This window comes from Vidua macroura, chromosome 13 (assembly GCF_024509145.1).
Source record: "Vidua macroura isolate BioBank_ID:100142 chromosome 13, ASM2450914v1, whole genome shotgun sequence".
Classification (NCBI taxonomy): domain Eukaryota; kingdom Metazoa; phylum Chordata; class Aves; order Passeriformes; family Viduidae; genus Vidua; species Vidua macroura.
This window is the reverse complement of record NC_071583.1, coordinates 17151509-17178661: the sequence shown is the minus strand read 5'-3', so window position 1 is coordinate 17178661 and position 27153 is coordinate 17151509. Positions and strand designations below refer to the sequence as shown.

At 52.5% G+C, this 27153-nt stretch overlaps 2 protein-coding genes and 1 long non-coding RNA gene across 3 annotated transcripts in view; 1 reads left to right on the top strand and 2 right to left on the bottom strand.

The window, feature by feature from the left end:
- Positions 1 to 4528, bottom strand: part of BSN (bassoon presynaptic cytomatrix protein) — an 87593-nt gene extending 83065 nt beyond the window's left edge. Inside the window, exon 1 of the mRNA XM_053989111.1 lies at positions 4319 to 4528. Within this exon, the coding sequence (XP_053845086.1) occupies positions 4319 to 4473 (155 nt within the window). The 5' untranslated portion in view covers positions 4474 to 4528. The remainder of the gene's footprint in view (positions 1 to 4318) is intronic.
- A 679-nt stretch (positions 4529 to 5207) lies between these two features.
- LOC128813973 (uncharacterized) lies at positions 5208 to 7284 on the top strand. The gene is made up of 3 exons (XR_008439236.1): positions 5208 to 6156; positions 6271 to 6338; positions 7208 to 7284. It is a non-coding gene; the product is annotated as an uncharacterized LOC128813973 (long non-coding RNA).
- Positions 7068 to 27109, bottom strand: TRAIP (TRAF interacting protein). The gene is made up of 15 exons (XM_053989459.1): positions 26889 to 27109; positions 25692 to 25749; positions 24407 to 24490; positions 20403 to 20442; positions 17813 to 17940; positions 15186 to 15280; positions 14473 to 14586; positions 13477 to 13564; positions 11888 to 11977; positions 11591 to 11679; positions 10741 to 10896; positions 10492 to 10540; positions 9846 to 9971; positions 9272 to 9322; positions 7068 to 8300 (listed from the first exon to the last, which is right to left on the bottom strand). Exons 1-15 carry the CDS (start codon positions 26984 to 26986, stop codon positions 8175 to 8177), a joined length of 1392 nt encoding a protein of 463 aa, XP_053845434.1. The 5' UTR covers positions 26987 to 27109; the 3' UTR covers positions 7068 to 8174.
- Between the last annotated feature and the right edge of the window lie 44 nt (positions 27110 to 27153).

Below are 27153 nucleotides of genomic sequence, written 5' to 3'. Positions count from 1 at the left end.
AACACCACAAATATTTTGACACAGTCCATCATGTACACCATTTTCTACTCCTTTTACTTTTTGTTTTGCTCACACAAGTTTAACGATCTCAAAACATTGCGTATCTGTTCTTCCCCTCCTTACTTAAACCGAGCCTCAGTTCCCTCCAAATGTCTTGCAGCAAATAAACTCATGCTCAATAAGTGCAGAAGCATGGCAGGCTTTTCCAGAGTGCCAGTCCATGGCTCAGCCAGGGAAAAACTATATTATTTGAGGAAATTCCCAGCAATGCCTCTGATGGTGATGCCTCTGCCCCATCCTGTGCAGGGCTAGAGCCTTTGGGGAGAGCAGAGCACAGAAATGAGGATGGAGCTGGCTCTCTGGGCTCTCCAGGTGAGCTCCGCAGCCTGAATTCCCATCACACAGTCTGGTTTTATTTCTAGCACAGTCTTACGAAAATGGACATTGACTGCTCATTTCTGCAAGCTTGGGAAAAGTGCCCATTTAAAAAGAAAGAGGCAATGTTGCCTTTTTTAAACAATTATCTTTATGTATAAAGTTCTTATCTCTCATTGTGATAGTACTTTATGGTAAGCAAACAAGCACACTCAAGTGAGCTACTGAGAGGGTAAAAAGGAACCTCCAAACTGCAATGGTTTGTCCAAAGTTTCTCTGATTTAAAGCGCTTTCCTTCAGTTCTGTTTCTCCCATACTCTTCCCTATCACCAGATTTTTTACTTCAAGCTCCATCACCTGCCAAACAGAGCAATGCTAAATATACAGAAGGGTAAACAGGATCAGCACTTGCCTTGCTGTTGTTCCAAGCCAAGGGAAGGCTCTGAGGGAGCTCACAGCCCATGCCAAAGGTGCTACCATGAACTACTGGAGATATTCCCTTTTGGTCACTTCAAGAGCTTCAGCTCACAGCCTACCTTGAGGCTTAAGAAATACTGGGGTATGACCCACAGTGTGGAAAACAAAGGTCCTGGTACCTCTGCCAGTGTGCCATGGAAGCAAGCTCGCTCCCAGCCTCGCAGCCCACCTGGCTGCTTGCAATGTGCATCAGCCAGCTCCAGAGAAACAGTGGTGCTGGAAAGCACTGCTGCTCCCACAGACAGCCCCTGAATTTGTGGCTGGCCCTCAAGACTTCCCAGGAGACTGTCTCTCTTCCCCTCTCCCATCCTTCAGCCTGAGCTCATGCATCCAGGTGTCAAAAAAAGCCTTTTACAAGCTCCACAGCTGAGCAGCAGAGAGACCGAAAACCTGAATGAATCCAGCATAAATCAGGCACATACAATCAGAAGCAGCAATAAAGTCTCTCTGCAGGTTACCAGGAAAACCAGCCATGTAAAGCTCTGTGCCCCAAGCTACAGTTCTGAACTGGGGATCATCCCTGCTCTGCCATCCAAGCCTTTTTCATTCATCCATCCATCCATCTGCACTGTGAAATGAGCTTGTCCCTTCTGCTTAGGGGGTCTCTAGAAGAACAGACCAGAACTTGTCAGGCACTGGAAAGCTTTCTGTCCAAATGCATCAGCAACCAACCTGGGTTCCTTTGATCCTACAGGTGAACGATGCCCCAGCTTTTCACCTCCTTTCAGGCTAGAGGCTCTGTTTGTCTGAGCAGACCAGCAGCAATCCTGCCCTCCCTCCTCAGATTCAATCTCACCTTGCTGGAGTACCAGAGTCAGGCACAGCCTCCTCAGGTGAGATTCCAGCAGCTCCTTGCACACGGGTGAGGTCTGCACTGAAAACACCTTGCCTGATGAAACCCTGCATCGTGTTGGTCTTTTCCAGAGCTGCATCCTGCTGGCAGAGCCAAACCACCCCAGAGCCGAGCACTGCTCCCAGCTTCCCTCCGACCTCTGGCTCCCCCGTGCCTCAGCAAAGCATGCAAGCAAAAAATCGAAGTTGATAAACAGTGGTAGGTGTTGTAACTTAGTGAGAAGATGCTACTCCTATTTGTGGTTTCTACTCTCTGAAGTGTCTTCATAGTGGATGCACAGTTCTTAGAAACTGTTATTATGGATTTAAACACAAGACCCCAAAATCTAGAGCAGCCCCTATAAGATATTCAGACTATTTCTCTGTGTAACAGAAAGCAAACTGTGAAAAATGACACAGAAAAGTCATACTACTATGGTTTTCACTGGCTTACATGTGGATTTAGCTTACTTAATTCAGAGGAAAAGAAAAATTGCTTTGATATTGAGAGAAACTCACTTTCTCTGGCCACTTGAGATTTCTGGAGCAGCACCTTTTGCACTCCACACTCACTGCTTGGCCAGCAAATCCTGTGCTCTGCTGAACCTTTCACAACATATGGTCTGTCTTTATGTGCCCACTCCTGCATCTCACAAAAGCAACTTTCTTCTCGAGGCCTGATTTCCCTTCATTGCCACTTTGCTACCTTGAATTAAAATCCCTCAGTGTCATCTCAGCCCCCCACACCCCTCCCACGCTTAGGTTTTAAACACTGGCATAGCTCAGCATCGTCTCCATCCCACTGCTGCTCCATGGCACAGCCCCACTTGGCCCACCTCTTTAATTGCTTTAATTAATTGCAAGGGAGGGCAGCTCCCCAGCAGCAGCTTCCCAGGAGGTGCAGGAGCATCAGCTCAGTGTGCGAGGGCTGGAGCATGGCCGGAAAAAACAACCTGGTGTTTCTGGCAGGAGAGGAGCACGGATGGCCAGTGCTACAGACTGTGCTCCTCCACCCACCAGCCCCACATGCTCCAGGACCCTAAAAACCCCTGGAAGCCCCAGCATTGCAAAACAGCAAACATGGACACTGGACAGTAATGGAGGAGCAGTGCCAAAATTGGACAGAGACAGCAGACCTGCATGGCTTCCTCAGCTCCTCTCATTACAGCAGCCTAAACAGCCCCACAGGTATTTAATTTTAAATTGTTCAAGCAGCTATGAACAACTTTTCACTGCCAAAATCTAAAGCAGAGAGGTTGTGACTCTCTAGCAAGAAAAATGTAAAGGAAAATGAGCACAATTTCACTCAGAGCTATTTTTTTTCACACTCGTTGTGTGAAAGCTCTCAGGGATCTTACAGACAGAAGCCTGCCCACAGCTGTAGCACCCCTGAAGCCCACTGGAAGTTAGGGTTTGCAGTGAGCAGCCATTGCAGCCCAGCAAGACAGAGCCCACTGCCAGGCAAGACTGCAGCCTCCCACCTGGATTTTCCCCGTCTGAAGCAACACGACTGGCAAGACCAGCAGCACTCATCACTGCCCAGGCGAGGCGAAGAGCCCAGAATGCCACTGCCTTGGCCACACACTGAGGGAGAACCACCCACCGAGTCCTCTGCATCCCTCCGTGCAACTTTCTGCTCCTTGCCTTTATTTTTTCAGATAGGATTATGTTTTAGGATTAGCTTTTTTCATTTAAGGAATATCTCTTATCCCACACTCACTCCCAAAGTATCTCCCTCCCAGCTGGCGCTGCCTGGCAGAAGGCTCGGTGCAGTTCCCTGCGAGGTTTTGCACCCATGACTCCTGGCAGGGCTGCATGTCCCTCCTGTTACATAACGACCTTTCCCGTTTGGTGCTGGCTCCACTTGGGGTGGCCACGTTTGGGAGTGGTCACATTTGGGGTGCCGACGTTTGGGGTGCTCACATGCCCCAGTGCTCTGAACTGTGTGCTGCCAGGCACCAACCCCCGATCCCTACCAGACCCACCAACCATGAACCACACTCCCTTCTCCTTATACCTCCTTCCTTGCTGCTGGACCTCTGCCCACCGGGCAGCACCCCGCTTTCTCCTGTCCCCCAAACACGACACTCCTCCCCGGGCGCTCCATCCCTCTCCCACACCCAGCCCCAAATCGCAGCTTTGTCCTCCTCAGCACCCACGGGTGTCCCGGAGCTGCCAGCTCCCTCGAGGGTGCACATCCTCCAGCAGTGACCTGCCTCGGGTGCCTCCATCACCTCCCTGAGCCCCACTGCACCTCCCTCACCTGCCTTCCCCCTGCTGCCCACACCCCACAGCCGCACCGTCTCTCCCCTCGCTCGCAGTCCGTGCACCCTCCTGTCTCACCTGCCTGCGTTCGCCTGCAGGTGCCCCGCAGACCGGCACCCCAGGGCACCTCCTGCCCCCCAGACGCCCCTGCACTCACCACACCAGCCCCCATCACACCTCTCCGCCGCACCCCGGCACCGCTCACCCCTCACGGCTGCACCTGCTGCCCGCGTTCCGCCCCACACACCCGCACCCGCCACCCCTACTCCGCCGTGCCCACACCCGCACCCAGCCGTGCCCCGCGCCCTGACAGCCCCCCGCAGCCCCGGAGCCCGCGCCCGACCCCGCGCCCCCCGCCCCGCGCACTGACCTGGGCCCGGCGGCGGGCGGGAGCTGTCCGCCGCCGCCCGGTGCTGAAGGCGGCTTGGCGGCGGCGGGCGGCGGCGGGGCCCCTGCGGCGGCGGCGGCGGCGGGCGGCAGCTGCCCGTCGTCGCCGCCGCCCTCCAGGCTGGCCTCGTTGCCCATGTCGGGCCGGGCGGGTCCGGGACCGGGGCCGCTCCCTCAGCGCAGCGCCGCCCCCGCCGCCGCCATCAGCCCCGCTCCGCCATCGCCGCCCGCCCGCGCCGCCCCGCGCATGCGCCGCCCCCGCGCCCGCTCGCGCCGCGGGCACGCGCGCGTTCGCCCGACCAATCGCCGCCCGCCCCGCGGGGCCCCCCCGGCACGTGCCCCCCGGCCCCGCCCCGCCCCGCCCGCCGGCCAATCGGCGCCGCGCAGCGCCAGCGCTCGCGGCCGCCAGGCGGCGCCACTGGCACTCCCGCGCTGGCCGTCAATGAGCGGCCCGTCTGCCGTGACGTCACGGGCGGGGGCCAATGGGCGCGCAGGCCCGCATGAGGTTACACGCAACAGCCAATGAGCGCCCGCTCGCCCATGAGGTCACGGACTGCTACAGGATGTCACACTCCACTGACCAATGAGGTGTCCCCTCCTCCATGAAGTCATGTGCTGCTCCTGGAAGTCACAGCCTGACAACCAGTGAGCACCTGCCTCCTCCATGTTGTCAGAGGCTGCCCCTGGACATCGCACCACATCAGCCAATAAGCACCCCCCTCGCCCCTGACGTCATGGGTTGTCCAAGAACATCACACCCTGCCAGCCAATGAGTGTCCTGTGCCATTGTGAGGTCATGCACTGCCGCATGATGTCACACTCTGCCAGTCAGTGCTTGTCGTGCTCCCTCTAAGGTCACAGGCAGCCCTGCTACTGTCCAGTGAGCACCCTGCTCCTCATGAGACCATGGCAGACTCTCAGCCAGGCACTGAGCACATCCCTCCCTGTGACGTCACAGGCTCGCTGATGAGGCAATTGGCCTCGGCCAATAACCACCCTGTCCTTCCCATGGTCACCCAGAACCCAGCCAGCGACCACCATTGCTCTCCCAGGGCATCACAGGGCCGAGCCAATGGGCTCACACACTGTCCCTAAGCTCCAGTCTCAGCCACGCAGCACCGCCCTTTCCGTGAGGTCACACAGCACCCAGCCAATGGTCACGCTCTCTCCGAGTGAGGTCAGAGGCTGCCCATGGCGTCAGAGAGCAGCGGTGCCCGGCACGGCCGGGGCTGCCTCCCGCCACGTGCCGTTAATGAGGGGCGCTAATTAACGGTGCCGGTCGCCGTGGGCGGAGGGACGCGCCGCCACCGCCGGTCCCCTGCTGCCACCCTGCGGCTGCCACGGCCCGGACCCCCCCTCGGGGGGACCCCAGCGGGGACCAAAAGTTGTCCCTGGGCGCGCCAGCCCTGGCGGAGCCGAGCCCGGGCAGTGCTGGCGGCTGCTTTTTATGGGCTGTGAGTCAACTCACACGCGCTAAATCCTAAAATAAACGTGAAACTGGGTCCAGCCTCACCTCGGAGCGCACCGAAATAGCAACCGGCTCCAACAAGCCCCAGGAACAAGGGAGCTCAGCGCCTTCCCCGCCCCTTCTGTAGCCCCCAGCCCAGGGAAGGGGATGCTGGCGCTGGAGGTCACTGCTGTCCCCTGAGGAGCAGGTGTGGGGTGCAGAAGGTCTACCACGGCAGCAAAAGAGCTCTGGAGGATATGAAAGGACTGAGTAAGAGAATAAAACAGCTTCAGTTCTGGGCAGGGCAACAGATGTCCGATAAACCAGAACAAAAACACATCAGAAACAACCCAGCGGCAGCAAGTCTATGGAAGGTTAGAGTGCAGGAGTGGATGAAAGAGGCCAGCACTTAGCAGGTGGCCAAGACACACAAAAAAAATTTGGTTTGTTTGTATTTTTTCCTGAGGTGATGTGTCCCTCAAACACAGGCAACCCGAAACATCCACCTTGAATGTAGCAGAGGTTGGAGCAGCTGCCAGCAACAGCGCTGGTGCAGGTAGTGCCCAGACAAGATGCTCAAACCTCAGTTTAAACTTGCCATGGGGGTCAAAACAGTCCCAAAAACCCTTCTCAACCCCTCCACTGCCAGCTGGGATCTGTTCTCCCATTATGGGCAGACACCACACCTGCTCTCCAGCAGCCCAACATGGAAGCCCATGTTCCCCACCAGCCCCACACCCAAACCTTTGCTGCTGCCTTCTTAAAAGGGTCTTCCTGAACTGGAGAGATCCAGAGCAAGTCTCACATTTTACAGACACTTGATACCTAACTGGAAGGGACAAGGACAGCACACAGCAGGCTTTCTGCAGACCCTTTCCCAGGCTTGTCCTCTGCAGAACTCACTTTGCTTAAGTCCCTCCTCCCTTCTCCCCTAGCTTGCTTTTCCCAGCCCTCTGAACCCTCTTCTCCTGGCTCCTCTAAACTCTCCCCCCATTCCACTTAATTCTGCAGTCAGCCTCAGGTGATGCAGGTGAGATACAGCTCGTGCTCTGCAGAGCTTTGCCTTGTTCACTCCCTGGGGATGGGCATCACTGTCCCCATGGCTTCACCCCACCACTGCCCTTCCCTGCACAAGGGACCTGTCTCCCAAGGGCTGGCACCCAAAGGAACCTGAAGGGTTGAGCACATCCATCACCCTACATTCAGCACCCAAGCTCAGACCTCCACCCTGAGGTGCAATAGGCTGGAAAATGCTCATAAGCCAATTGTGTTAACAAGTGTGCACAGTAATATATTTTATTCCCTAAAAACATGTTTTTAGCCAGTCCAGTAATAGATTTGGCCTGAAGCAGCTGGAAATAGGAAAGGTCATATTTGTACAGGAGAGTGCTTTATGAGGTGCCTCACCACATCTGTTCCTTGCAGCCCTGCTTCAGGTGTGGATCTCCTGTTCCACAGCTCCAAGCTGAAGAACCCAGACATGTTCAACCCCACCAGCCTCCCCCTCTCCTGAAGGGAGCTATTCTTCAGCACTTCTCCAGGCCATTCCAAACCCTCCAATCGCAAGTCAGAACAGTTACAAAATAACAAAAATACACTCTTATAAAAACATAGGAATTAATAAACAAGTTTCACACCAACATGTGCCCAGCACGAAGGTCGCACCAGCACCCCTATCTCTGCTTCCAAGTAGAGCAGGGGGTCACCCCAATACTTTCCTTCCAAGTCAGTAGTTTCGGTGCCAAGCCTGAAATCTGGACCTCATGACCCAAAAAAAGGCAGGGCAACACAGCTCCCAAGCCCATCTGTGGATCTCCCCAGCCCCAACAGGCCTGTGGTTGAGGGAAGGTGTTTCATTGGATGATGAATATACAGACACTCGACAGCCACACAGGTGCTCTACATGCTTCTTCCTCCAGTAAACTTTCCTGGAACTATTTACACCAGGCATGGAGCTGGTCCAGGTCCATTTTCCCTGCTGCTCTCCAGACTGACATCCCAGACACCCTTCCTGCACCTCCTGCTTGTGGCTGCATCCAAGAAGTGCAGTTCCACCTGGTGCCAGAGAGCCCAAAGCAGCAGCAACTGCAGAACTCTGAGGAGGCCAGAAGGCAAGAAAACCCTGTCAATTCTGCTTGAAAAAAAGGAGGAAGGAATGGTAAAATGAGGGTAACTCAGTCCAGGCATTAGCCAGAGGCTTGGCCTCCAGAGGCTTGCTGCAAGGGCAGGATTCTCCACAGGGCAGCTCATCTCAGTCACAGGGCAGCATCAGTGCTTAGTGAACAGTACCCCAGGCAGAGGTGGCTGCACATTGCCTCATGCCAGGCTCTGGGCAAGTGTGCTCTGTCCTGCAGCCTCTTCTCCAAGTCTCTCCCAGGAAGTCTGGGGGCTCTCACAGCAGGAAAGTGTCCATTCTGGCCTGGCTGCTGCTGGAGGAAAATGCAGGAGCTGCAGACACTGGTCTGGAGACCTTCTTCTTGCTCCTAACTGATAATGGACGGATTTCTGCCAGGTTTGTCTGGAGGTAAAACTGTCAAGGAAAGCACAGATCAGTGCCCTGGGAACACAAGTGATCCAACATCTGCTGCAGTCCAGCCTGAACCATAGACCTGGGACCCAGCCATATATCTGCATCCAAGGAAAAACTCCCTGCAGGACAGGATGGGCTTTGCTACCTTCTCACAGGAGCAGAGCTTGGACACACACCTGTCCCACATGTCAGGGAACATTTCCCAAACAGGGGGTTTTGACTGGATGTCAGGAAACTTCACTAAAGAGGTGGTCAAGCATTGCAACAGGCTGCCCAGGGAAGTGGCAGAAGTTCCTGGAAGCATTCAGAAAACATGCAGACATTTTGGTTAGGGACACGGTTTAGTGGTGGGCTTGCTAATGCTGGGTTAATGGTTGGACTCTGATCTTAGAGCACTTTTCCAACATTAATGATTTCATGATTCTATGCTATCCCCCTACACATATACCAGCATTTTAACAGCATAGGTATTTGAGTTGCAAGACCTCCCGAGCCAGGACACTGTGCAGGTGAAGGCAGAGCAGCCAGAACCTGCAGCCTCCCACAGCAGAGCAATCCCAAGGCAGGAACAGCTCCACACCCAGCAGGGTGAGCTCAGCCCAGCCACTCCTCACCACAGTGGAGCAGCAGCATCCCACAGAACGAGAGCTCCGGCTGCACGGGCTGGCAGGCACACAGCCAGAAGAGGCTGTGCTACACTGCTGCTATAAAATCTCAAGGGCACAGGCAGTCCCTGAAAATTGCACTGGTTTCTAGCTGATGTGCTCCTCTGAACCAGCCACAAGTGCTCTCAGCAAGTTCAGGTCCTTGACACCTTTGCTGAGCTCAGATTTGTTCAGAGAGAAATCACATCATCCCTTGAAGATCCCAAGTCTGTTTTTTGTTGAGACCAAAGAGAAGGATCAGAAATGAGGTGCCCACAGCATCAGTACTGCCACACAAGCTGCAGGAAAGGATACTGGCTCTATGAACTTTGTTCTGCCTCCCATGCCATCGTAGCCCGTCCTCACCTAGGAGAGAGAAACAAAGGAGTCTGGAGCACAGCCTTGGCTACTTTTCCTCATGCTGGTTATGGGGAAGGGGGAGTCTTGCAGACCACAGCTTCTGGAGAGGGGTTAAAGGCCCTTGGAAGCACTCAGTACTTGTGCTAAGCCCTCACTTTTGGAAAAAGACAGACCCATGGGTATTAACAAAGTTTGGGAATATTGGGCACTTTTTCAGATAAGCCAAGCAAGGCTTAGGATTTTGTCACTGGGATTGAGGAATACAAGGAGAATACCCTAAGCTCCAAGGAGGTGGAGGAATAGGACATTGAGAACCACTTAGTCTGCTGCCAGGAAAGGAATGAGCATCTGTCATCCCTGGAGCTCTGCAGGACTGGGAAGTAGCCAGGTTGTGCTCCAAGATTTATTTTCCACACACTGTATGTGGCAAGGTAAAAGCCTCATTCACTTCCTCTTTTCAGGGTCAGTTCAGGACAGAGGTGGCAGTGCCAGCCCTGGGCACACTCACCAACTGGACAGTCATACTTACAGAGCCCACGTTCCTGTGGGAACCCAGCAAACCACCCGAAGATGGCTTCTTGGAGAGAAAAGAGTTCCTGATGAATGCTGGCAAGAATCCTTTAAGAGCATCATCCTCCAGATCATCTGCCCCGTTCTGTCCCACAAAATAACAAGAAAAGCCCTTTAACCAGCACAATCTGCTGAATGGAATCCATATACAGGCAGCACTAATAAGACAGACAGCTATTTAAGGTAATGGTTACTGCCATACCACGTCAGGTTGAAAACTAGCAGCTTTCAACCTCCCACTGGGGCCTATGTGGAACAGTGCCCAGGAGGCAGGGCACTGCCCCCCTGGAAGCCTGGGCTAACAGCCACCCCAGCTGACCCCACAGCCCTTGTGGTCAGCTCCAGTGGTCTTTGTGAAGCACATCTGGGGCAGAATCATCAGCAAGCACATGCGTCCCCACCCTCCCTGCTCCTGCCTAGTTCCCGGAGGCCTGAGGCAGCAACAGTGTTTCCAAGAGACCATCAAGGAAAACACTTTGAAGCACAGACTGGTTCTATAGATGGGCCAGTCTATGGCCACAAGGGAGAAAATAGATTTTTATTACAACCTTATTAACAGCAGAATCAAAGAGGCGACACAGAAAAATCAAGATTACTCCTTTTACCTCCACTGTTTCCTTCAGAACTTTCTTCGCCAGATTTACCACAGGAGGCCTGTAAGGAGCCCAAGGAGCAAATCAGCAGAGATTTATTGTTCAAATGGAGCTGGCAAGGACAGACAAGGCCAAGCAAATGACGACAAAGCTTGCAGCACGCCATCAGGCAGCTGGAGAGCTATCTGATTTCACACAGAAACTTCCAAAGCAGTGAGACTTTGATCTCCTTTAGAAGCAGAAAGAGGAGGGAAAACTCACGGCTTTTTATCCAGCTTCTGCCTTTTTGCAGGGCCGAAGGGAGCTGTGCAGGGCTGGTGTTCAGGGGTGTCCACATCGTACGTAGCATCGAGATTGATCTCATCGCTGTGGGCCGGGCGGTGGAGCTTTGGATGCTGCAGTTCCAGGGGAGCAGGGCTGCAAAGCCAAGAAAAGCATCAGTCACTGAGCCACTGCCTGCCACCCAGGGCACAGCTGCACCCCACAACACTGAGTGCTCAGACAGCAGTGGCACCAGGAGCAGAGCCCCGTTCTGCTTACACGTCAAAGAAAGGACAATTTGCACCCCAGAGTTTAAATTCAATGTCCCATACTACTGCTCCTCCATAAATGCTGAGTGCTGTGACAGCAGCACCCAGAGCCCAGGAATCACACTGACACACTCCTGCTCTATGGACACGACCCAGCTTGCTCTACTGGGCTAATGGCATAGGCTCCTCAAGTAAGGCTGGATAAAAGCAGATGGCATTTCTCAGGCTAGATTCCTCTGCCTAGCTGAGCTCTTTGGTCACCATACACCACTGCATGCTCATCACATGGCCAACTCTAAAGCAATAAGTACAGCAGCTTTAGGGATGTTTCCCAGGCAGGGCACAGTGACAAAGACTTTTTCAAAACCCTCTCCTGACCCAAAGCCTCCGAGGCTTTTTCCACGTAAACCAAACATCTCGTCAGACACAAGAAAAAGGATACAAGGAACAAAACCACCATACTTCTGCAACACCTGCCAGACTAGTACATCTCTGCTTTCTCAGATAGTTACACTGTCAACTCTGGCTTTGGACCCGTCACCTACATGCCTGTACTGTGTCTGAGCATGCAGCTCACTAACCTTTCCAAGACTAGCCGACTGAGTGTTTCCCTGGTTACAGATGGGACCTTCAGAGTATCCTGCAGGATGTCTATCTTTTTCTTCAAACTCTGGAGAGAAAAGGGAAAGCAGCCAGTGAGATAAGGAAATATTTAGAAGTAGATACTTTGCCCCTTTTCCATAAATCAACAACAGGCGGAGCTCAGAGGTAGGCTGGGAAATTTAGTCACTGAGCAAAAGCCAGAATAACTCCTGGCTTTGCAGCTGCAGACCAGTCTGCAGTAACTGGCAGCTGGCCATGAAGAAAGATATTCTCACCAAGATCTCCTTGTCTGCATTCTTCAGATCTTTCTGTGTGCTTTTTAACTCCTCCTTTGTCTTCTCCAGCTCTGAAGTAGTTTTCTGCAGCTACAGAACACAACAAGTGTGGGTTACACTTACCTGGGTAAGGGGGACTGCAGAGCCCTGTGAGAGCAGTGTGCTCTGCAGCAAATGCTACTTCCCCTGTTTAAGGGCTCAATTTTCCCGTGTCAGTCTGACCAACCACTCCTGTATCAGCACAACCCAATCCCTACCCAATTCCACAAGCTGCCTGCAGAGGGATGTCCAGGGCTGCTTGCCCAGCATTTATGCCTCACCCCCACAGTTTTTCCCTGCTCTAACACTTGGTGGCTGCATTCTGAATTCCTGCAGGACTTTGGACACACCAGAGCACAGGAATCACAAACCACAGGCTGGAGGATGGCTGTGCATCAGCAGTGCTGGCACAAGGACAAGCCTGATTCAACAGGGAAGCATGCCAGCAGCAGGGGTCAGGAAGTGGACTGCTACCACTTCAGACACTCTGGCGGGTCCGGGAGCCTGGGCCAGCTCACGGACTGTGGGTACAGTCAGCTCTCTGGCAGCCACGCCTGGAGCCCCTTGTGCACTGACTCGCATCCTCCTGACCCACACTGGCCATCACAGCTTGGGTCTGACTCACCCAGGAGCAGCCCAATTCCAACAGCAGAACCTTGTGTAGGGGTTAAGTCCTCTGGGGAGCACAGAACAGCAATCTGAAAACCTCCTCCATTTGAGGGGACAGCAGCTATGGCTGAGTAACAGAAGTAGGCCAAATCCACCCACAGCTTCTCACTTTGTTGGCTTAGACATGGGGATGCCCCAGGGAACACCTGTGCCTCGGGGAGTGAGGCTACACACACGCTTTTCACAGGGATGCACTACCAGAACAGACAAAGACAGTCCTGCCTGACCTGAGCTAACAGACCCCAGCCATGCCTGGAGCAGCAGAGGCACGTCAGCATCCCCAAGCTCTGCACCAGCTCAGGACCAGCCCAGGCAGGCTTTGTGCAGGGCCACCTGTGTGTCCTTACTGTGCTTTGGGAAGCTCTCCTGCCTGAGCACAGCATGATGTGGGAGCCCTGGCTCAGTTCAGTTGGCTGAAGGCACAAGGCTGGGTGTGACTGGATGTGCCAAGCCAGGACTAAGTCCTGCTCAACTAATACTGGCTCCAAACCCCTTCCCATTTCCTTAGGGGTCCAGCTCTGCAGCAGGAGGAGCTGGCAGCTGAGTGCTCAGCAGTGTAGCCAGATGAAGGAATTGCTACTTCCAGAACCCAGTGGGAGCAGTGGAGCACCTGTGTGCTGCTGCCTTCCAGCAAAGGCTCCCTGCCAAACTCTGGCTGGCTCTGCACATGCTGCCCCAGCACTGTCCCCAGAGACTGCCCTCCTGACAAGAGCCCATGAACTGCTTGCTCACCACGTCACATCCTGACCCAGAAACCTCAGCCCGACCCTTCCACACACCTGTACCTATCAGTGTGGGAGGGGGTCACTACAGAGGCCTTGGGCCTCAGTTATGGATCTACAGACCAGATGTCACCCTGGCAACTCACACTATCCCTTTACCTTATTATTGACAGAAAACAGCTCCTTTTTCAGCTTCTCTGTCATCTCACCAGAGATCTTCCGAGCCTCCTTCAAATTCTCATATTCCCTACAAAGAGACCCAAAGAGTCACACTGTTTGTAAGGCAGCTGAGCCAAAACTTCTCAGAGACAAGCCAAGACCCCCAAATTGAAGCTCTGGACCTGCATAACCACCAGAGAAAACCCAGGAGGACACAATGCCCTTTAAGGAATAAAGATGAGTGAGTGTACTAACACTGTCACACATTCCACTACACCATGGGGAGAGAAAAACCTGCATGGGGTACCATGCCTGATTCCACCAGCAAAATGGGAATCAGAGCCAGAGACATTTTAGTTGCCTGTGAAAAAGACAGAAAACAGAGCACAGCCTCCATGCTGACAGCAAACAGGGGACTTTGCTTTAAGTGACTTTTCAGAGACTTCACACTACTGGCCATGCACATTCATTCCCAATTACACCACGGGGACACTTGCCTCATTACAGCTTTGTACCAAAGCTGCAGTTATTCAGCTGCCATCAGAATGGACACAAAAAAAGCTGTGTTTTTTCCCCAGCAGGACCAGATGGATAACCAGGTAGGGGAGGGCAGCAGTGGAGGATTGCTTTGCCAGAGGCCACAGCTGCACAGCGCAGTGCTGCAGAGGGCACAACCCAGAGCTCTGCACCCGCTTGCTTTCCCCCGGGCATGAGAAGAAAGCAGAGAGAATAATCATCATCACTTCATAGGTGCACTGACAACTCTGGAGACGGTTCCCATGGTGACACACATGTCACTACAGTGACAAGAGGAACAGTTCAGTGTGACAGGCTCCAAACTAGGTTCCCAGGATCTGTCAGTCAAAGCCCAGTGGAAGCCCTAAGAGGCGGTGAGAGCCCCACAGAGCCCATGTGCCTGTTGGTGCTCAGCAGAGGGTTCTCCCTGGGCACTCCCACAACACCACCAGCCAGCTGTGCCAAGCCTGCAGCACCTACTTTTTGAGGGAGACACAGTAGATGGCAAGCTGCTCCACTGCTGCCTGCCCGACTCCCATGTCTCTGATCATCTCCTCCACTTCTGGGCGCTGGCTCTGAAGCAACAGCTCAATCCTGCACAAAAAAAAACACAAACAAAAACATACCCTCAGCTCATGAATCACAAACAGACCTGGGAAAGAGACAAGAGCCTGCTTCCCCCTCTAGGGGTTGGTGCAGCCTGAGCTTCTCCTGCAGGCACTCTGGGTGTCATGGGAGAAGAGAGACAGCTGCCTCACCTCAAGCAGGGCTTTTCACTGGGGAAAAGCAGCACTACTTGGACTAGAGAAGGGGCAGCTGCACACACATACTGCACATGGAACTGATGCCCAGCTCTTGGTCCCTATAGCCCTGTGGCTGACTGTGTTCCTGGGCTGGCATTCTGCCCCAGCATCCTCTGATAACAGAAATGGCACATAGCCATGCTCAGTGCACTAGAGATGAGGCCAGTACCCCGCCTTGCTGCTCTTTAATGAGAGCAGCTGTCTGCAAACATATCAGGGGCAGGAGGCATGCAAAGGCAGCTAAAGCAGCCATTTCAAAGTTCAAGGTAAGATGAGCCAGCACATGGAGGTGAGTGTTGCAGCAGGCCCAGCAGGACCCTTCTCCCATCCCCAAAAAGGCAGAGGTGTTCAGCCCAGCCTGCAAGGCCCAGGGAGCACCCCGGATCTCACCGCTCCATGGTTCTCAGCTTGTTTCGCAGCCGGCGGGCCTCCTCCTTTGAACTTCTGTTATCCTCCTGCTGCTGCTCCAGGAATTTCATCTGCTTCTGCAGGGAAGCAAGCACACACAGACCGCTAGTGAGGCTCCAGGGATTGTTGGAGAAGCATCCCGGCTTACGCGCACTGTGGGCAGCTGGGAGCACACATCGGCTCTAAATTCTATCACCACCTCAGCAGCCTGGGATTACGGAGAGTGGACTCCCTCCCACTGTACCCCCGGCTCTGCTCCCCACAAGCACAGCAGGGTCTCAGTACTAATCACAAGGCGGGGCTGGAGCTGAACCCATGTTGGAGCCCCTCTCTGCTGCACAGCACCCTGTATGCAGTGGTGACAATTTGTTTTTCAAAAGCAAAGGAGTCCACAGCAAGCAAACCTTACTATTGCCTTTCCCTCTGTACACAGCTGATTGCTTCAGCCTCCCAACTCTCCTTGCCATTAGCTGCTTAGAGCATAGATAGGAATGAGTGTGTCTCTTCTGGGAGACCTCAGCCAAACCAGACATCCACCTGGGCACTTCTCTCACCTGCTGCAAGTCTACTGCAGCCTATTGCCTCTCCAGCAGTAACACAGAACCTCAGCTGAGATGGAAAAGCACACATCTGCAGTGTGGCAGAGGATGGGGATAGCTGAATAAGCACCATTCTGATGCATCTGTGCTGTCTAGGTTTGTGTGCCTGGGCACCTTGCACAGCAACTTTGAAAGGCTCTGGTTTCAGCACAGCGCTAAATGCAGGGAAAGGCCTGGCAAAAGATCATTGCCTTGTAAAGCTCCTTCCCACACAGAAGTTCAAGGATTTTATCCACTTCCTGCCACAGAAACCAAACAGCTGCGAAACCACTGGGAAGTTGAGGAGGGACAATGTTGCAGGCTCATGTGTCACTCTTGTTTAACTGGAGCCTGTCTTTGGCTTTTCCCTAACCAGAACTCTCAACACTTCAGATCCCCACAGCAGTTTTTTGTGCCTGGTCAGGGCAGAGGCCCCAGCTTCAGCCAGCCTGAAACTGCAGCAAACTGGCAGTGCCAGCAGAAGACAAGCCCAGCTCGCAGCCTTAACCTGCGTCACAGCGAGTTAAGCCTGTATTTTCACTGCAGAAGTTTAGTGCTTTAATCTTTAATGATGCAGTTTAAGACAGTGCTTGGCATTCAGCTGGGAAACCCCATAGGCCACAGAAAAGATACCTCCAGGTCCCTAATCCTTCTGCCCTGCCCAGCTTTCATTAAAGGGACTTAAGCATACAAAGAAGGTTTTGCAACAGTGAAGATAAGCACAGAGCCTCCTCCAGAGGTGTCAAGGCAGGAAAACCCAGTACTGAGATGCTGAGTTGAGCAGCATTCCATTGTCACAATTATTTCTGCTGGAGTAGGGGGCATCAGAAGTATCCTGCAACTGACCTATTCAGGATCACACTAGCATCTATGGCATAGCCAAGATCCAGGCTGCCTTTACATGCAAGCAGATCGGATACAATCCCATGGTTGGGCAACAACAGTTGTGCTGGCTCACAGTGAGGCCAGCCTGGCATTAATTCCTTACTCTTTCTGTCCCAGTATCAGGTAGATCTCCTGAATGCTTCCTCCCAGAAGAGCCCAGCTGCAGGTGGCACATAGCATGACAGCACCATGACATGTCTACAAGCTCTCTCGGCCACTTGGCCTTGCAGGTCAAGAAACACGATGCAGTTTAGGATACTGGGTCAGACAGCATGGCAAGTGCAGTAGACACCTATCCCACTTTCCAGCCTGCAGCTCACAACCCCACCTGCCTGCACCCCACCTTCTTGAGACAGGCACATCACCTTCACACAGCACAGACTGCCCAGCCCAGCATCAAGGCAAAGCTGTTCCAAGACATCCCAACAAAGCTGTTCCTGCTCTTACCCTTTTCCTCTTGCTGTTTACGCATAGTACGTGACTACACACTGAGTCACTGCACACTGAAGCACAACAAGAATATTTGATCCCTGGACTTCACATTACTAACCTAACTGAGGCAAAGCCCTGGCAACAGAACAGAGGCAGGAGAGTTAGCTGGATCAGATCCCACTCAGCTGAAGCCTCCAACTCCCCCTCCATATTTTTCAGTTTGATTTCTCCCCCCGATCATAGTAAGAAACTAATTTTCCTTGAATCCCACTTGGCCTAAACCCATTTCAGAAGAACATTCTACCTCAGGGAACCAGTGTTTCGGCAATGGGGTGCTGGGGCTAGTTCCCACACTAGATTTCTGCTACTACCTTTATGACCAGCACTGCCACTTCATTAGCGAGGCTCAGCCACATTCCTCAGGCTGGGCTGGCATTTTTCCCCTCACCAGGGATACCTTTACCTTGAGCACCTGTACACAAACCACAGGCCTGTAGGCTTTTTATGCCTCTGAATCACCTCAGGCAGATCACAAACAGGACCTCGAGTCCAGCAACAGCACTTGCTTCGATTAATCAAACCAAAATGAAAATCCAGGCACCAGACCCAAAATCCCACCAGCACAATCTCTTTATTAGCAGGATCTGCAGAGCTCTTCAACAGAACTAACACTGACTGCATGATGGTTAGTCTTGATGGGTACAGGAAGGGTACCTTGAGAGAGGAGCACAGCATCTCTGTCTCTCCCAGCATCTTCTGGAGTGACTCTATTGTGGCATTGCGCACATCCAGAGTGTCCCTCAGCCCGTCCACAACAACCTGGCATTCCCGCTTTTCTTTCTCTGGAAACGAAGAAAGGAAAAGGTCATGGCCTGATAACCCAGACTCCAGTTGCAGCACAGCAGCACACAGACTGCTTGCAGGCTCAGCTCCAGGCTGCCAGGATTCAGCCATTCCTGGAGAGAGCCATTTTTCTAAGTGGCGTCTGCACCAGGGTCTGTACTGAGCAATTGCTTCTCTCAGTGCCAGCAGGCTTCAAGACTTCTTTACTAAAGATAAAAAATTCCCTTTAATAGCTTTCCAGCGCCAGCCCTGCTAGCATTAAGATGATGTATCTTAACTCTTGCGTTTTCTCAAAGCCAGCCTTGCACAAGGAAATAATTCCTCTCGAGTTACACCAAGCTGTCACAGAGCTGGAGAACAGAGCTTTGTATCCATCCTCTCCACATGGAATCTTATGTGTCAGGAACCCCTTTGGGGGCCATGGGGCAGCTGTATGCAGGAGTCCACCAAGCTGCTGCACGTGCCCTCACTAACCACAGCACATACATCAAAGGGCAGGAGGTAGTGACACTGGGGGCACCACAGGACACTTGACAGCTTAAGTAGATTCCCCAAGTGTTCACTTTTTGCAGGTCACAAAACTTTTGCATCCTGCTGTCCCAGAAAGCAACAACCACTATCAGGAGCTGCAAGACCAAGCAGGGAACAGCCAGCATCGTTGAGAAGCTCAAGATAGTTGGGTAATGAGGGAAAGCAGGAACCTCTCCACCTAACCCTGCTGAGGGCAGGGTAAAACCTTCAGTTCAGCATCTTCAATCTTTGCTAAAATTGCTTGTGGCTCCAGCCTGGCAATAGTAGAGAGCCAAAGAGTGCCTTTCCAAAAAGCTTGTTCTTCTTGCAAGCCATCCAGTTTTAAATTCTGCCTCCACATCCTGTAGAAGCATGGTCTGCAGTGAGGCTGCACTGTTCAATCAGGGAGTAAAAGAGCCATGTGGGACCAGGGAACAAGAGAAGAATGTGTTCCAGCAGAAGCACGCGGGTGGCTTCTCCATTGATCTGAATAACCCTTTCCCACCGGAGGCAGTGCCTGGAGACGCTCCCTTGCATTTGCAGGGACTCCACACCCACTGAAAGAGTTAGGGCTTCCCCCTCCTCCTTTCCCAGCTGCCCAGAGGCAGATGGCAGGAATCAAACCCCTCTGTGCTGCAGGAATGAGTTTTCAGCTCATTCAGAGTGCCTCCCACAGAGCCTGCTCAGAGCTCAGCACCTCTCGAGCCATTTGCAAGCTGATCAGAGCCTGGCAGCTCCACAGCTCCTCTGCAGCACACAGAGCAGGGCACAGCTTCACATGGAGAACTTATACACAGGAACCAGCAGAGAGCAGAGTACCCACAGCAAAGGAGGCAGGAGGTAGGAAGGAGCTTCGCATTTCCAATATGAAAACAGAATGGGACAGGGAATGTCAAATCCAACCTCTACTCACCAGAAGCCGAGAAGATTAGCAGGCCTTCAAGCAGTTTTTCTTGGATAATATCCTAGCAAGAATCCCAGCCACCTTCCCCAGAAGATCTGGCTCTCTACCAAGTCACTAAACTCAACCAAGCTGGCAGGAGAACAGGCCTCAGAATAGAGACGCAGACCATCCAATTCTACTCTCAGGCTAAGGACCGAATCCTCAATCTACTGGCTATTCATGTCTGTCTCGTGCATGCAGGGAACGCAGAGGAAAGACAACTCTTGGGGCGTGGGTGAGCCCCCAGCATTCTTTAAACATTTTTTTCCCCTTCTGCTAGCATGTTTTAGGATTTCTGTCACTTAGACTGACATTTTCCTTTTGCTGCTCATGACTCATGTTCTGATGACAGGCTGCCTACAGACGATGCTTTAAAACCCATCGACAAGTCTCCAGGGCTTTTGCTTTTCCTGCCTCCCTCAAACATCCTCTAAAATTAAAGATGGGAAGATGGAAGTGCGTGCACACTGAACTCCGTCTGCTCTTCGCGCGACACATGTGGCACTGCAACAGCCAAACAAATCCAAAGCCTTCCCACTGCTGCTTTTGGACACCACTTTCACCCTCTCATCTGCTGGAAGGAATGAGCCTTTGCCACATGCAGCTGTGAGTTTCCCAGCAAGCAAACCAAGGCTTTTGCTTTCAAGCCTGCTCCAAATAGAGCTTTGCTGCAATTCTGTAAGCTTGTGATTAGGAAGGGGGCAAAAAAATTGCATCTACTTGTCTAAACTCGCAGTGAACTCCTGAGTTACAGCAGAGCTGGGCCAGGCTGTGGACTCAGGCTCTGTCATATAAGCTTTGCATCACTGTAGCTGTTCTCACCTCAGAAAAAGCACCAAAGAAGTTGCTCTAGCAAAACAGTTTGCAGCCTGAACCATGCCCTTGGCTTCAGAGAGAGGTGGCCTCTGCACAAGGGTTCCTCAGACCTGGGCAAGCCACCTGGCACAGGCAGAGCCCAGGAGCTGCTCACTCTGGGCTGCTGATCCCCTGCAGGCAGCAGGAACTCACCTTTCAAGGAGAGCTGGGCCTTCACCTTGTCCAGTTCATTCTGAAACACAACACAGAGAACCCGATTAGGAAACACCCTGCAGAGACGCTTTCACCAAATCTTAAGAAGACCCAAGAGATTTCTCAGCAGGACTTTTGGACCATGCAGGTACTAAGGAGGGAACATGGAAACAACAAGCACAGAGTTACAAGCCCGGATTACCACAGGGAACGGAAAGAGCACCTCCAACTGGCATTCTTCAGGGGGAGAAAAGCGGATCACAGCTTCATCTTAGCCTTGTCAACCTTGTGTTTCTCACACTGTCAGTCATCCTGTTTTAGCTGAATAATTTTGGAAGGCTCTCAGGGAAACACAGGAAGTCAGGCAAGAACAATTTTTATAATGTTTTACCTAAACAAGGCAATAAGGGAGGGATGTTGCCAGACTAACTGGATTACTGAGAGATCTTTAAACTGAAGTGAACTTTAATGAGATGGAGGTGGGAGACAGGAGAGCACAGTCAAACACCTGAAAAGGTAACCAAGCATGCACTCAAACATGCTGACAGACACTGAAGTCATTGCAGTTCAGGATGCTGATATGAGCTAACAGCTCAATCGAATGGCTGGAAACAGATCACTGAGAAACCAATCCATAACACACCAACTGAGCGTGCACAAAATCCCCCGGGTACCACGAGGGTCTGAGGAATATCAACTATTTCTAACGCCTTCATCAAGGATCAGAAAGAGGCAGCAGAGGCCCTGTAGTTTAAATTAGAGAAAATGAAGTGATATAATTTAACACTGGCGAATAGCCAAAGGAAATGTAGAGAGGTTAAAAAGAGAGACTATTTATATCTATATATATATTTAAAAGAAAAACCAGAGAGATAAATATATGCAGAAAAGAGTCAATAGAAGATGACTTTAAAAGCTGTGTTACAGAACTGCAGAGGAAAGCACATAACAAGTCAGGCAGGAACTGCAGTGGAATAAAACCACAATAAAATGCCAACACAGGCACACAAATCTATGCAACCCAGAATGCTACATGCAAATCTGAGCCGAGAATAGCACCAGCAGTGACCACGGCTCTGAAGGGACTGGAGCTAGGGCTCTGCTAGTGACAATAAAGGCAGGAAAGAGAATGTGGTATGTAGAGCTTGGAAAGCAGAAGGGACTAAATGCAAAGCCTAGCAAAGCTGACTGGGATTTGCCCCAGGGGGCACAACTGCTGGAGGGCTAACGTGGAATTAACTCTCCTGCAGGAACTATTCTGAAGTAGCTTCCTCAGAGTCCTATTCAGGAACGATTAGCAGGCTCACAAGATGTGCTAATTATCATGATAGCAAAGAAACCCTGGGCTACTTCAGGCAGCTATGTAACATTACCTCATTCATCAACTTAATCTGAAATCCCTCACCCTCCACCACAGCTCCTAAAAACTGCTCCCAATTTTCTCTCCTCTGAGAGCTCTCCTCTCTGTCAGACTGAGTTAGAAGACCATATTTTTCTAAGATCAAACGAATATATCCTGACCACAAACAGACAGCTGTCCTCCGAGGCTTCTACCTTTCTCAGCAGGTTTACAGGCAGGAATCCTCCCCCCATCTCCTCTTCACCAAGCTGAAATCTCATTTGGAAGAGCTCTGAACTCCCCAGATCACAAGTAGCTCTTGACAGACTCGCTGAGGTGTTACACTCCAAAACTCACCCTTTTCCTGCTCTGGGAACAGCCACATGGAAACTGTTCTGCTCACAAGGACCATCTTTAAATTCAGTATAGGCTAAACCCAGGTTCAGTACTGAAAGAAATGCTTGGACACTTAGCTTGTGGTCTGCAGCTGCTCCAGGGATCCAGGTTCCCCCTGGCGTTTCTATTGTTTAGTTGCCCCTGGTGTTTCTACTGTTTCTAAGTTTTAGCCTGGGGCTGGAAAGCAAAACAACCCCAGCACTCCTTTGACTGTAAACATTTCTGAGTAACAGCAAGAATGACAAACAGTAATAAAGACAATTACTGTTCAAAAGACAATTTGGCTAATTTTGCAACAGCAGGAAGGGGTTTCAGATCATGAGGGAGCTCTTCCAGCCACTTCACTGGGTGCCAAAGACTGGCTCCCCAAAGAGAACCCCAAGCTTGTCACCCCAAGATGACAAGCAGACCACAGCTACACGCTGCTTTCTAGCACATCCTTTTCATGGCAGGAGGCCAAATGCTTATTCCAAGACAGCTGTGGGCTGCACAGATACAACTCCTGTTGATTACAGAGATGAACACCACTTTATGCCCAGGCTCTTGGAGGGCCAAGCAGTGGTTCATCACAAACCTTGGATTTTTTTTTTTTTTTTTTCTTCCTCAGGTGAAGCTGCTTCTGGCTGAGGATGCCAGAAGTTCTTACCTCATCCACTGAAGACCCAGGCTTGGCCCACCATGTGTTTGCTTTGAACTGCTGCCTGGCCAGAATCAGACACTCCATCACAGACAGACCTCACATCTAGGTGGACATTAATCCCTCACCCATTGTGAACAAGGAATCTGTGTTCTTAAGGTACTCCATGTCCTCCAAAAATAAGGCAGCACACCACATGAAACTAGTTGCAGCAGCAACCAGCACAGTGCACACAGCAGTGAATAGCTGCACATGCTAATGATGCTGACTTACCCAGAAAAGTATTTGGTTCTTTCTGCTGGTGACCTCAGAGCCTTCATTAAGCAGGCTGTACAGTGAGGCTAGATGTTGCTCTGACACATACACACAAGATTTATAGGAGCAGGAGGAGTTACCATTAAGCTTGTTGTGCAGGAGCAGCTTCACAGTCCTGCCCTTGAGCAAGGGAGCAGTTCTGCACAGCCTGCCTGGAGCAGAAGGCTGGGGGAACCCATTTTGGATCTTGGGGTAGGGGGTGAGAGAGAACAGGAATATTTTCTAGGGCAATTCTCTCCAGACAACCCATTTCCAAGTCAGTCATCTCATTACACTCGTGGGAAGGGATCTCAATCCGTACAAAAGGAAATGTGTGTCTGCTGCGAGGGCACGCGGCTCCCAGTGCCCAGAGATGCTCCTCCACCCCTCTGCACTTCGCTCTTCAGTTTTGTTACTGGTGGTCTTGGAGAAAGACAGTGCTACTGACATTCTAGTCTGGCTGGCTTTATTTTAAAGACATACGAAGTACATATAGAATTGTCATGGCAACTGCTAATTATGGTAATTGCTGCACATGCTGCTTCTAAACACAAGAGGGTACAAGCATCCCGTTATACCAAGGTCAACCGGCCACCCTTTTTTTGGAACAGATAATTCCAAGACAGAAGGAGCCCTGTTCCATCCACACTACACAAAGGAGAACGTGGAACAGCCACTCTGTGTTTATCCCTACTCACACCCAACTCTCCACACCCAAAGGTGGCACTTGGAGCACACCACCCAGCATCCCAGCTCCATCCAGGATCCCGCCAGGACCCAGCCTCCCCGTTGTTCACTGCTGCTGGTGTGGCTTCAGGCAGTTCCTTTCCTAATCTCTCTTGGGGAATCATGACCTCATCACTTTGCCCCACATCCTTCAATCTGCACAAGCAACCTCCCTGCACAGAAGGGAGAAGGAGGAGAAGGCTCCTCCAATGGCCTCTTCTTTCCAGAGAGGTTCTCACACAACCGCACCACAGATAGCAGCAGCAATTCACTGCATCTGGGATTTCCCTTCTCCTGCCCTTGGGAACAGCTCTGTACCCTCATTCCCAAGGAAGGACCAGCAGTCTGATGTGATGCTGTTTCAGGAGGTTTCCAGGTAAAGTGAGAAGCAGAAGGAAGAGCAGGAAGTAGAGGAGGCTCCTTGGGTCACCACATGGGATTTGGTCAGAGGGAATGCTAAATCACCACAGAGACTGATATGCTTCAGGTCAGACACATGAGCACAGCAAACTCCAGCTTGGGAAGCACCTGCTGGCAGAGGACCAGCAGGCCAGGCCACCCTTCCAGGAAGCTGAAGCATCACATGAGGAAAGAACTCCCCCGTCAAGTTACCTGCAGGGTCTCAGCATCCGGTGCTGCTTGCTCATCCAGGGTAACATCAAAAAACAGCTTATTGATGATGTGTCTTTTGCTGACCTAAACACAGGAGACAGAAGAGTTTGATGGGCACAAATATGGAAACAACAGATATGGAAGACAGATGGAGGGGGAGAAGGTACTGTCTTGTGACAAGGCCATGAAAGGCAAATCAGATCACGTGTTTGACACCATTAGTGGTGATGCTCTGCTTTGGCTCAACAGCACAGCAGCAGACCCCCCACTCAGTTTCTGGGAGTGTGACTCCAGCCAAGCTCCTGAGCCACAGCAGAAAGATTCAGACATTTCTGAATCGAGCGCAGTCTGTTCTCTGGCAGCTCAGCCCAAAGCAGCTGATGCTGAGCTAACATGATGCCAAATCCTAAGACAGAAGTACGTGCTGCTTTCTGCAGGCAGAAGGTGCTGTAATTGAATTTGATAGCTCTCCACACCTCCCCCATGCAGTTACAGCTTTGTGTTTTAAGTATTATATACAGTCATGACACCAGCTAATTGCATGGTTACTGCCACATAAGATGTTATTTCGCGATAACTCCATGGTAACCCAGAGATGTAAGAGGCAGAGAAGAACAGAGGGAATCAACAAGTCAGGGAAGGAACAAGGGCCAAGACCTTGAGAGGAGGAAAGAAGCACGAACACAGAATAAGCCCAAGCAGCAGCTGGCTAAAAATTTACATCTGAGAGCAGGGAAATATCTCCTGCAGCCACTACATGCCAAGACCTATTGGTGGCATGGAGGCTGGTGACACAAGGGACTTCAAAGACAGTCAGGTCCCAGTTAAGCCAATGGAAACCCAAGGCTCAGCTTCCCATCTCAGAAGCAGAGCACATCCTTCCTTCTCTCCGCGGCCATCGCCATTCTCAAGGGTGGGTCGAGCACTGCTAAGCCAGGAGGAGTTGTAAGGCCCACGTGCAGAAGAATGGGCTGTTCACCTGACAGCAATGGGCTGGGCATACCAGAAACACCAGTCAGGTGTCCCATTAAGCCCTTGCAGCCCCTCTTGTCATCATGCCAATACTTACCCAGCCTAAGTAAAAGCTGTGAAACTCATAGCCCCTTTTGAAAGGAGCTGCAGTGCATACTCAGCCTGCCACAACCCAAATGGCTGAGGAGTTCCTCTCCTCTAGGGAGTCCCAAGTGACAGAAAGTCCCTCTGCTTTTTACCATGAGCCTTTTTCCAGCATCACCCCAGGCCATAGCTCCTTGGTGCCAGAGGTGTGCACAGGAGATGACTTTACCTGGTTTCTGCACTGCGGGCATGTCCGGCTCGGTGCAGTGTCAAACCACTGGAAGAGGCTGAGAAAGAAAAGGAAAACACACAGTAAATCCTTACAGCCCTGGAGCACTGCTTCCAGGGGCCATCTCCCATCTCCCCAGGAGACAGCAGGATGTGACTCCTTGTCCAGCAGAGAGGCAAACCTTCAGTCCAGTGCCGTGGCCGGCAGGAGCTCCGTGTTCCACACGCACGCTCCACCCGCATCTCCAAGACAAATCCTGGCTGAATTTAGCATGTGAGCTTATCTTTAACAGGGCAGAGCTTTTGCAGAGCTCAGATCTCTCTGGGAGACAGGCACTGAACAGCCGCAGCTTCGCAGGAGCGAGTGGATGCACACAGGAGCGGCTCTGTCAGGATGTGACAGCCGAGATGCCAGCCCAGTCAGCTCCAAGGGTGCCACTGCTGAGCGAGGGGCAGCGGGCGGGGCTCTGCTCCGGGACGGTGAACGCAAACCTGCCGGGCTCCCCAGGACAGCTACTAATGCATTTTGCAACCAAGCCACCACGTCACACTGCAAAGGGGTATTTTGGGAGCAGGTAGAGCTTTGGAGCTGGCAGGTTACCTTTGGAAGCTCTCCCTGCTCCGCTGGCTGCTGGCAGAGAGCAGGCCCGAGCAGCGCTGCTGAGTGAGAAGTGACAATCACACCCGCGGTCCTCTCCAAGCTCGTTAGCCAGGAAAGAAAATGCCCACCCTCTCCCCACACAAAGTTTATTTCCTAAGAACCATTTCCTTTCAACACAGACACTCACAACACAGTCCCAGAAAAGCATGGAATTACCAGGGCAGCTTCACCATAATCCAACATCACTCCCTCCAAACACCCTGTGACACTGGCTCTTCCGGAGAAGCAAGCCTGCAGGCAGCACAGCGACAGAAGCACAGAACCAATTAGGTCGGAAAAGATCTGAGAGCATCGAGTCCAACCTATGGCCGATCACCACCACGCCAAGTGCCACATCCAGTCTTTCCTTAAAGACCTCCAGGGACGGCACCTCCACCACCTCCCGGGACAGCCCGTTCACGTGCGTGATCGGCACAGCCCGGACTGCTGCGGCAGCTCCGTGAACTCCTCGGAGCCCTCGCGCGGGGCCACAAAGGTGCCCGTGGCTGACACCCCACGGCCCGGCCCGAGCCCCCGCCCGCCCGCCCCGGCGCTCACCAGGCCTGGTGGAAGGTGTGCCCGCACGGCACGGCCGCCACGTCCCGCTCGTTGTCGAAGAAGTCGGAGCAGATGGTGCAGTGTGCGCGGATGGGCATGGCGGGCCGGCAGCGCGGGTTACCGCGGGAGCTCGGGGGGTCACACCCGGGGCCGCGGCAGCCGCGCGGCCTTGCGCGGTTTAAACGCGACCGCGAGCGCAACGCTTCCGGCCCGCCCCGGAAGTGACCTCAGGAGATCCCGCGCCGGGGCTAAGGGTGGCGCTGGG